This window comes from Myotis myotis, unplaced genomic scaffold, assembly GCF_014108235.1.
Source record: "Myotis myotis isolate mMyoMyo1 unplaced genomic scaffold, mMyoMyo1.p scaffold_m19_p_9, whole genome shotgun sequence".
Classification (NCBI taxonomy): Eukaryota; Metazoa; Chordata; class Mammalia; order Chiroptera; family Vespertilionidae; genus Myotis; species Myotis myotis.
In genome coordinates, this window is record NW_023416401.1 from 57,789,987 (window position 1) to 57,800,612 (window position 10,626).

Genomic DNA, 10,626 nt, shown 5'->3' on the forward strand with positions numbered 1-10,626 from the left:
GGCTTGATTGTTTAACCACAGTGCTCTGTGGTTTAATCTCTATGAGCAGCTTGGTGGGAAAGAACATGGGCTCTGGAGCCAAACTGCCTGTGTTCAAATCTCAGCTCAACCACTTAGCAGCTGGGCAAGTTACAGTACTTAATCTGTTTATGCTTCAATTTCCTTATTTAAAGGTGAGGATTAAATAAATCAATATATGTAAAGCATTTAAAATAATGTATGGCTCAAAGCAGCACTCAATAAATATTAGTTATTATTCCAACATTTCCATCGGATGCCTGTCTCAAACAAAGAGACCTGATGATCTAGATCAGCAGTTGCCAACCTTCCCGACCTCACAGACCACCAGTGGTCCACAAACCACCAGCTGGTGATCACTGATTTAGATGCCATTGTACTTAGCCAAGCAACTGGGTCTCTGGTTACCAAAATATACTGTTGCCGATCAGAGATGTTCTGTGTGTCTTCACATTTAATGAGGGCTTCTGTGGACCTACATAAGGGTCATCAAAACAACATATGCACTCAACATGTGTGACTAGCTAGCTACCTGTTAGGACATTTGACCGATATGTAGTCAAATTTTCTTTGTGTGATAGAGGTTAATGATATCCTTCTTCAGTTGGCTTTTCCTGGTTGGCTTGTGAAAACATGAGCTTATTCTCTGAATTTAGGGCATTTATTTAAATTCGTGCATTTCTGGCCTAGTCTAAAATTATGAGATCAGAAATAATTTCAAAGAGCTGTCATGCAGATACAAAGTTATCCCTGCAACAGACCTTTTCACAAGATTACTTTAAAGAACTGAAATGTGTTAGAAGTAGAAAACAGGATTTCTGTTCATTTTTAAGCCAGAATTTCAAGTGTTACTTATTAAATGAAAATACTATATAATGCATTAAATTACATTCATTAAAATGTCCCTTATCAGCTGAGCCAATGATTTAAAAGGCCCTATATTCAAAATTTTCAGATATTCCAATAAAAAAATATGCAAATACCTAGGCAACTTGTAAAATATCTGTATTTATAATAGGGTAATATGCAAATTGGTGTGGGACACCACGTAACAACTGAACAGCAGGAGGGCGGGGCAGCGAGCTACAACAGTGGAGAGCTACAGGAGGGCGGGGAAGGGAGCTACGTGCAATGGAGAGCTACCAGTGGCAGTGGGTGGGGTGGCCAGATGAGGCAAGTGGCAGCGAACTACTGGCGCACGGATTCATGCGCAGGGCAATCCGTGTGCAGGGCCCCTAGTATATATATAAATAGCTGTTAAAGATGTGATGAATGTTTGCTGTCACTAGTAACTGAAGAAAAATACAGTTGACTCTTAAACAACATGGGGGCTGAGGAGCAGACATTCTGTGCAGTCAAAATCTGCTTATAACTTTTGACTTCACAAAAACTTAGTTGTCCCTCAGCATCCACAGAAAATTGATGTTAGGACACCCACCCCCATACCAAAATCCGTGAATGCTCAAGTCCCCCATATAAAAAGCATAGATCAACACACATAGTAGGCCCTCTGCATCTGGGGACTTCCAATTTGGGATCAAAAACAGTACAGGTACTTATTGAAGAAAAAAATCTGCAAATAAATGGATCCATGCAGTTCAAACTTGTGTTGTTCAGGGTCAACTGTAAATGGAAATAAGATGTCATTCTCCAACTACCCAGATGGAAGAAGCCTTTGCTGAATTGCCATGTCAAAGGTAATAGGCAACAGCCTCCCAATAGCTGGTGAAGCCGCACAATCTTCTTATGGCAACATACATGCTCTGACCCAACAATTTCAACCCTAAACACATGCAGAAACACACACAAGGATGTTCACTAGGCAACACTTATAATAGGGAAAATATGAACATCTTAACGGTCCATCTGCATTGGGCTGTTCAATAACTATGGAACTTAAGCAGCCAGTGAAAAGGAGTGACTATTTCAGTGACATAGACAAATGTTTATATTAAAGTAAATAACAAAATGATATACCATAATTCTGTTTTTTGTAAAAAAAAAAAAAAAAAATCACATATACATACAAACATATAATTGAACTTAAAAAGTCTAAAAACACATAGAAATTAACATAGAGAAAAGACTGAAATAAAGTATCTATAGCCATAGCTACAGGTATACATATACATTTATATGTAAAAGATGGGAAGTAAATACACCAAAATGTAAAAAATGGTTATTTCTAGGCTGTGAAAACTAGAATGAATTTTATTGTGTGGGTTATTTTTTCTATGATGAATATATTTTTGTAATAAGGGGGAAATAAAAACTATAATAATGTTTTTAAAAAGTCACTGTCATGGTCTAAGCCAGGGTGGGCAAACTTTTTGACTAGAGGGCCACAATGGGTTCTTAAACTGGACCGGAGGGCAGGAACAAAAGCATGGATGGAGTGTTTGTGTGAATATAAATTCAAAGTAAACATCATTACATAAAAGGGTACGGTCTTTATCTTTTTAGTTTTATTCATTTCAAACGGGCCAGATCTGGCCCGCGGGCCGTAGTTTGCCCACGGCTGGTCTAAGCAGTCGAGAGACCAACACCTTGAGAGAGTCAGGAGCAAGTTGAGGAGGGAAGAGGGAGGCCTGGGAACCAGGAGCCCTTGGCTCTGGTCTCATTCTGACCACTTAGCAATCCTTTGCTTCTATAGACCTCAAGCTGTAAAATGAGGGGCTGGGCCATGTCAGTGGTTCCTAAACACAGGACTGTCTGCATCAGGTTCACCTAGGGTTCTTGTTTATTACACAGACAGACAGACAAATCGCTGGGGCCTGAGTCAATCTCCAGGGTTAAGGCCTGGACATCCGTATCTTTACTGAGTGTACTGGGCATGACTGCCTCCTAGCCAGCTTTAGGAATCCCTAGACTAGATAACCCAAGGTATACTCCCTAATCCAATACCTCTCCTTGGCCCACTCCCAAAGAGCCTTGTTCCTCCTCACCAAGTACATCCTGGGGGCTGCTGGGGAACTGCTTGCTGAGCACAGTCTCCAGGGCATAGCTCAGGTCCATGCTGTGCCTGGTTATCTCTGCTGGTGTGGCACCTGCTGGGAACATCTGTGTGGGAAGCTCGGAGAAGCGGATCTCTGTCCCGGCTTTGGGCTTCATCTCAGGCAGCCGGGCCAGGCCTTCCTGGTAGCTTTTGCACTCGGTGCCACAGCGGGGTAGATTCTGCCCCACCCGGTCCTTGGTGTGCTTCAGGGAGAGCACAGGCAACACCTCTGAGAAGGCACAGATCTGCCGGCTCTCGGGCTGCAGCCTCTCCATTGTGGCCTCGCTGATGAAGTTGGTGAGTGAGATCCACTTCTTGAGCGTGGCATATGGGTAAGGTCCCAGAAACTGGTCTAGGTCCTGGAGGTTGGCCCTCATGGCCTCCACCTCAGCCTCTGGGGCTGGGGAAAGGTCTACCTCTTCCTGGACTGAGTTCCAGCGCAGGACCGTCAGCTCCCGCTGCTGCAGGCAAAGGAAGAAGCCCATTCGAGGGCCTACATCCCTGGGATTGGCCTTGTCCACAGAGCTGTAGTGGAGGAAGTGGATGCCTGGTGGAATCATCTTCACACCCCGGAACTTGGGCCCCACCTCCCAGGAGTTGTAGTCAATGCCAAACTCTGTCCCCTTGGGCATATTCAGGATGATCACAGTGGCCCCTTCAAAGAAGAGGCTCTTGGCAAGCTCAGGATCCATCTGCATGGCAGCCATGGCTGCAGTGACAGGCGACGAAAGGAGAACCCTTCTTATTTTCAGAACAGCTGAAAAGGAAAGCAACCAGAGTTTGTCAGAACTTGGGGAAGAATGCTTCATTTACTGAGCAATCTCTATGCCCCTGATAGCAATATCTCCCTTAATCCTCACCACAACCCTACATCCATTTACAGATGAAAACGTGAGATTCAGAGAGAAGAGAATACTCACTTCACAGCTGAAAAGACACCAGAGAAGTAACATGTTCAGGTCACATAAGGACATACAAAGTCACACAAATTAGAACCTGGGTGCCCTGCCCTCCAGGCCAGTGTTCTTCCCACTGTCCACTCAGGATCTGCTCTCGGATCTCTCTCTCACACCATGGAGGATGAAAGTAAAGGAAGCCTGGATGGTCCACTCTAAACTGTAACTCTGCCTAAAACCTATTGCTAGAAAGTTCCAGAAGAATTGAGAAGGATGCTTGACTCAAGTACACAACCAGTTTCCCATAAGCCTCAGGGGAAGCCCAGAAACAGACAGAGGTGGAAAGTGGGTGCTCAGCATCTAAAATTCACAACAAATTTGGGAAATGGAGAGCTTTTCAACTCAAACATTCTCTTCTCCTTTTACACATAAAAACCTAAAGTCCAAGGAGTGAGACAACTTCCCAAAGGGCCCACAGTCAGTGGCAACGCTGGACCACTCGTCCAGAATGGACTTAGGTGGCATGGCTGGCCTAGGATCAGTATTTAGAAGAGAAAGCTCAGAGCACTTATTTTACCTGCCCCTGAACCACCTATGGGGGCATACTGTAAAACGTCTGTAGGCAGACACTGCCTCTGTGGTATTTGTAAGAATGGTTCCAACATGAATTCATTGAAACCAAACAATTATCTACCCTTCTAGTCCCAAGACACCTACCTATTTAATTCAACAAATAACCACTGTATGCCTGCACTGTGTCAGGATCTTTACCGGGCACTAAATAAAACCTCTAGAGCAGTGGTTCTCAACTTTGGCTGCACATTAGAATCCCCTGGGAGTCTTTTTAAAGTCCTGATTTCTGGGCTTCATCCTCCAGAAATTCTGTTTCTTTGTTACTAATGTTGTGGCCTTGCCCCATAACAAAGAAACAGAATTTCTGGAGGATGAGGCCCAGAAATCAGGATTCTAAAAAGATTCCCAGGTGATTCTAATGTGCAGCCAAGGTTGAGAACCACTGCTCTAGAGTAAGACAGCCACTGCCCTCTAGGCACTTCCAATCTAGCCAGACATATGAGCAAGGCACTAAAATTTCACAAAGAGAGAATCAGTGGCCTGCTTAGTTCTTTTTACTCTATGTATTTTACACAATCAAAACAAAATAAAACAGCGAGGAAAGGAAGACCAACCCTTTCACAAAAACATTAAGGGTATATTTTACTGCCTGAACCCAAAAACACTACAAATGACCCTCACTTTAAATCAGCTTTTTTTTTTTTTTTTTTTTCAGACTTCAAGTCACAACTCGTTATGGGTTAAGAAACAGTTTAGAGTCTCAGCCAGTATTATTATTTTTTAACGAAAAGAATAGAATAAAAAAATTAGAGCGTATCAGGAGTGATGAAGATAATAACTGCTTTCTGAAGCTTTGTGTTTGTGTACACACTCAGCTGCAACATAAAATGCATTTGTTACCGTAGGTCACGGTCCGAAAAAGCCTGAAAGCCACAACTCTAAATAACTTATACATCATCTTCCTATTCCCAACCCTAATTCAGAAGGTACTTGATGAATATTTGCTAAATGCACAGCTATTACATTTAGAAAATCGCTCCTCATTTAGCCACTTTCCCTTGTGGCATCTGTGTTCTCCTCCTTGATAATTCCTTTCACTCTAATTCCATCAGCCTGTAATTCTATCCATTGCATCTTCCGCAGCTGGCATGTGGCCTGACACAGAGAAGATGCCCTGGAAATGCATCCATCCACTTCTCTTCACCACCTCCTTAACCAAACGCCCATGACACTCACCCAGAGCGCTGGCCCCTCCAATCCAGTCTCCATCCACAGCTGGAGTGACCTTTGCAAAATGCCAATCTAGGCATGTGGACACCCACTTTTAATACCTCCGGGTGGTTTCCCATGTGGTTCTGGGGAAACCAAAATCCATGGTCTGGGCCCCGGCAACTCCTGCGGCTTGTTTCACACCCTGCTCCCCACACAAGCTCTGCTCCAGGCACACCGGCCTCCTCCCGACCCTCAAACGAGAAGCTCCTCTGCCTATGAAGCGCTTCCCTCCTGTCACATAATTTTCCTGATTCAGCCCAATAACGTCTCCTCCGTACAGCCTCCGGGGTCGGGTCTCTTGTGCTACACGCTCATTTCACGTACCAAGTCGGCAATTTTGCCCATGTTCACTCGAGGGTTGTCACCTCCACGAGATCTGAATCTCTTTACACCTCGAGCACATCCTACAGTCGACACTTGATAAAACATTCATTTAATAAAAACATGGTATCCGTTTCGCAGTTGAGAAACAAAGGCTCCTTTCGGGGAAAGACCTTACCGGGAAGTTACCGAGAGCCGGACGGAACCAGGTCGGGCGCAGCCAAGGCCTCGGGCCCCCAAGTCCTGGAGTTAGGAAAGCCCGAAGTTACCCGGTGGCCCGGGGAGTGCTGGGGCGCCCTCCCTGGTGACGGTTTCTCGGGAGAAAGGCCTTTGGAGACACCAGGGTCCCACCACCAGCCCAGAGGCCCCCGCGAGGCGCCCTAATCCAGGGCACGCCACGACCCCAGGCCGGGAACGGGGTGGCCCCGCTACACAAACAACGAAAGGAGCGGAATTAAAACAGACCGGGAAGCCGCACGCAGCACCTTCGGTGCCGCCCGCTCACGCACCGCGGAAGCGCACCGGAAGTCCGCTCTAGCGTCGGACAAGAGCTACGGGAAAAAGCGCCCGGGCAGATCTCTAGGTCGCAGGACTAGCGGTCCGCGCCGGCAGGTTCCGCCCCAGAATACTACCTTTTGCTTTTAGTTTCTCGTTTTAGCTCCAGAACCGTGGGTAACAACTTTTGTCAAACTGTGCATTTTATATCCCGTTCCAGAAACACATCTACCAGCCAAGATCCGTTGGTCTCAATCAGTCCTGGTTACTGAAGCTGGGGGCAAGGTCATAGCTGCTTAGCAGCCACTGTCGGATGCTCAGTCGTGGTCCTGGTCAGCCGACGGCTACATTAGTGACAGTGTCACCGAGTCTTAACTTCCAACCACACTCAGGCCTAAGAGAGAGCCTCAGAAACCCAGCTCCCAGCCCAGAGAGAACTGGTCTCAGTAGCAGTAGTCACCACCTCGGTCTCTCCGGCCATAATCACCCAGTGTCCTCCGGCCAAACAGGTCTAATCTAATACCTCAGTCAGGCTGTAACCGGTCCCCGTCTTGTTCTCGACTGTTTCCCTGGAACCTAGCACAAAGCCAGGCACAAAAGTTCAGCTAAGTACATATATTATACATTTAATTAATGACAGCAATTTGGTATTAATAAATGGCTTCTATTTGAAAGCCTAGCACTGTGCTGGGTGGTTGTACTAGTCAAGGTCCAACCATGAAAGCAGAATTAAAAGGAGATATATATTAGGAGATTTATTGCTTGTTATTAAGGAATTGGCTTATGTGATTGTGAGGGCTGGCTAGGTAAGTCCAAAATCCATAGGGTAGGCCATTTGTTTATGATTTCTAAACCTTACATCACCCTAGTAAGCAGGTATTAGCATCCCCAACTTACAGGAAAAAAAATAACTGAGGCTCAGAAAGGATACACAGCAAGAGAGTGGCAGAGCTAGGTAGGATTCAAACCAAGGTCTGACTGGCTGTTCTTGTCTCCATGCTGTTGCTCCTTAGCATGTCTGTCACATTTTCTCAGTGACACTGGACATGCCAATCTGTCTCAGTCAAAATTCATCTTTTGGTGGTTGCAGACTAGATCGGGCCCTTCGGTCATGGTTAATCACAATGAGCTGCTGCAAGATTAACCAGAGATGGCCTCTATCAGTCACAGTCATGGGTATCAATTTCAGCCTGTCATGTCAGTTTCATTTCCTGCATGAAGAAGCTCAGCTCCCTCCTCACCCCTCCCTATTCCCCGTCTCAGGTGCAGAGCTCCCTGGTCTCAGAGCTTCCTGTTGCAGCGGGGCTCATCTTCTCAGAGACTGCAGGGCACTGAATTATGGGTACTGAAGCTGTCGGTGGCCCGGGAATCTGACTTTGTGGGTCACATGTCCATACAGATCAGGTTTCTCGACCTTGGTAATACTGCCAGTTGGAGCTAGATGATTCTTTGTTGCAGGGGCAGTCCTGTGCATTATAAGATGGTTAGCAGCATCTGTGGCCTCCACCCACTAGATGTCAATAGCAACTCTCAGTTATGACAACCAAAAATGTCTCCAGACATTGCTAAATATTCCCCGGGAGGGGAGCGGGGCAAAATAACTCCACCCATGTTGAGAATCACTGATGTAGATGAAACAACCTCAAGTTATTTCCAAGTAGCACAAAGGCCGATCCTGTATTTATGGGAGAAAGAGACACAGATCTGGGGTGTGTGCAAACCAGTCCTACTGCAGAACCCCCAGAGTGACAGATAGCTAAAGGAAATCTACTGGGAAAATTCAGGAAAGGAGTCACAAAACTCCTGAAAGCAATTGCCTCTGGAGTCTGCAGAGGGTTGAAGAATTGCTTTTCACTGAATAGCATTTTGTATCATTTAATGACTTATCTTTAAAAACAGAAGAACTAATATTAGTATTTGAAATTATAGGAAAATGTTTAGGGTTTAAGTTTTTTTTTTAATAATTTTTATTTCTTGAAGTATTACAAAGAATATTACATATGTCTCCTTTATTCCCCCCCCTTGACATTCCCCTGGCCCCTACCCCCTAGTGTCTTGTGTCCATTGGTTATTCTTTTTTTTTTTTTAATTAAATCTTTATTGTTCAGATTATTACATTTGTTCCTCTCCCCCCCCCCCATAACTCCCCTCCTCCCAGTTCCCGCCCCACCCTCCGCCCTCACTCCCCACCCACTGTCCTCATCCATAGGTGCACGATTTTTGTCCAGTCTCTTCCCGCATCTCCCACACCCCTTCCCCTCCAAGAATAGTCAGTCCATTCCCTTTCTATGTCCCTGATTCTATTATAATCACCAGTTCATTCTGTTCATCAGATTATTTATTCACTTGATTCTTAGATTCACTTGTTGGTAGATGCATATTTGTTGTTCATAATTTGTATCTTTACCTTTTTCTTCCTCTTCCTCTTCTTAAAGGATACCTTTCAGCATTTCATATAATCTTGGTTTGGTGGTGATGAACTCCTTTAGCTTTTCCTTATCTGTGAAGCTCTTTATCTGGCCTTCAATTCTGAATGATAGCTTTGCTGGATAAAGTAATCTTGGTTGTAGGTTCTTGGTATTCATCACTTTGAATATTTCTTGCCACTCCCTTCTGGCCTGCAAAGTTTCTGTTGAGAAATCAGCTGACAGTCGTATGGATATTCCCTTGTAGGTAACTGAGTTTCTTTCTCTTGCTGTTTTTAAGATTCTCTCTTTATCTTTTGCTCTTGGCATTTTAATGATGATGTGTCTTGGTGTGGTCCTCTTTGGATTCCTTTTGTTTGGGGTTCTCCGCGCTTCTTGGACCTGTAAGTCCATTTCTTTCACCAGGTGGGGGAAGTTTTCTGTCATTATTTCTTCAAATAGGTTTTCAGTATCTTGCTCTCTCTCATCTTCTGGCACCCCTATAATTCTGATGTTGGTACGCTTGAAGCTGTCCCAGAGGCTCCTTACACTATCCTCGCATTTTTGGATTCTTTTTTCATTTTGCTTTTCCGGTTGGGTGTTTTTTGCTTCCTCGCATTTCAAATCATTGACTTGATTCTTGCGCTCCTCTGGTCTGCTGTCGGGAGTCTGTATAATATTCGTTATTTCAGTCCGTGTATGCTTAATTGCTAGTTGGTTCCCCAATATAACATCGAGGGTCTCATTAGTTTTCTTGTAGATCTCATTAAGTTTATCGGCGGCTTCTAAACAGTTCTTGAGAGACCTTAAAAGTGTGGTTCTGAACTCTATATCTTCCATTGACAATTTTGTCCTGTTTCTTTGTTATGCTTCCTTGTTGCACCCCCTAGTGGTCTTTGTGCGCAGTCTTATAGTTAAACCTTGATTGTTGTAGCTAATACCAGGGAGGGTTTGACCTCCAGGCCAAGTGGCTATGAGAATCAGCTGTGTCTGCAGTGAGAGAACTTCTGTCCTCTAGGGAGGTGCTAATCTAGCCTTTGCCTGAGGCTATCCGGCAAATGCCTGTGTGCAGGGTTTGGGCGGGGCGGGTCGCACAGGATCAACAGGGTGGGCCGGAGAGAACAGTTATGGCGGCTCTCAGTCCTGTCCCCAGGGGCTCTGCCTCTCTGAGTCCCAGCACCCGCTGCAAAGCTCAGAGAGAAAGCTGCACTCGCTCTGACCGAAGCCAGACAGTTCCGCTTCTCCCGTTTGAGTCTGGGTCCCTTAAGACTCACCTGTATCTGGAGCTCAGAGTCTGTGACTCCCTCCCGATTGAAAATGCCAACCGCACCCTCCTCCGCCAGCCCGCTCCGCGCACTCCGCACCTCAGAATTTGACTTCAGCACTGCGCCTCCTCTGAGTGTCCGTATGCGTTTCTCTTTCCTCCTAGTTGTAGGACTTCCACTCAGCCAGCGTTCCTGTGGTTCTGGGTGATGTCCGTTCCGTTTTTTAGTTTCACTTTTGAAGTAGTTGTTCAAGGCAGCAAACTCTGGCGTTAACCTATGCCGCCATCTTGGTTCCTATCTCTCTTGACATTGGTTATTCTTATATGCATGCATATAAGTCCTTCGGTTGATCTCTTAACCGTGCCCCCAAACCCTCCCCAGGCTTC

The 10,626-nt window shown here is 45.4% G+C and overlaps 1 protein-coding gene across 5 annotated transcripts in view; it reads right to left on the minus strand.

Moving 5' to 3' along the window:
* The window catches only part of AAR2 (AAR2 splicing factor), a 58,574-nt gene extending 51,948 nt beyond the window's left edge, over nt 1-6,626 (minus strand). The window contains exons 1-2 of one of the 5 annotated variants that reach the window (XM_036322303.1): nt 6,254-6,609; nt 2,964-3,770 (exon numbers count right to left, since the gene is read on the minus strand). In XM_036322303.1, the coding sequence (XP_036178196.1) occupies nt 2,964-3,720 (757 nt within the window). In that variant the 5' untranslated portion in view covers nt 3,721-3,770; nt 6,254-6,609. Of the gene's footprint in view, nt 1-2,963; nt 3,771-5,718; nt 6,045-6,078 lie in introns of those variants that run through there. The other 4 variants (XM_036322300.1, XM_036322301.1, XM_036322299.1 and 1 more) reach the window with 4 other exon arrangements.
* Nucleotides 6,627-10,626: the final 4,000 nt, after the last annotated feature.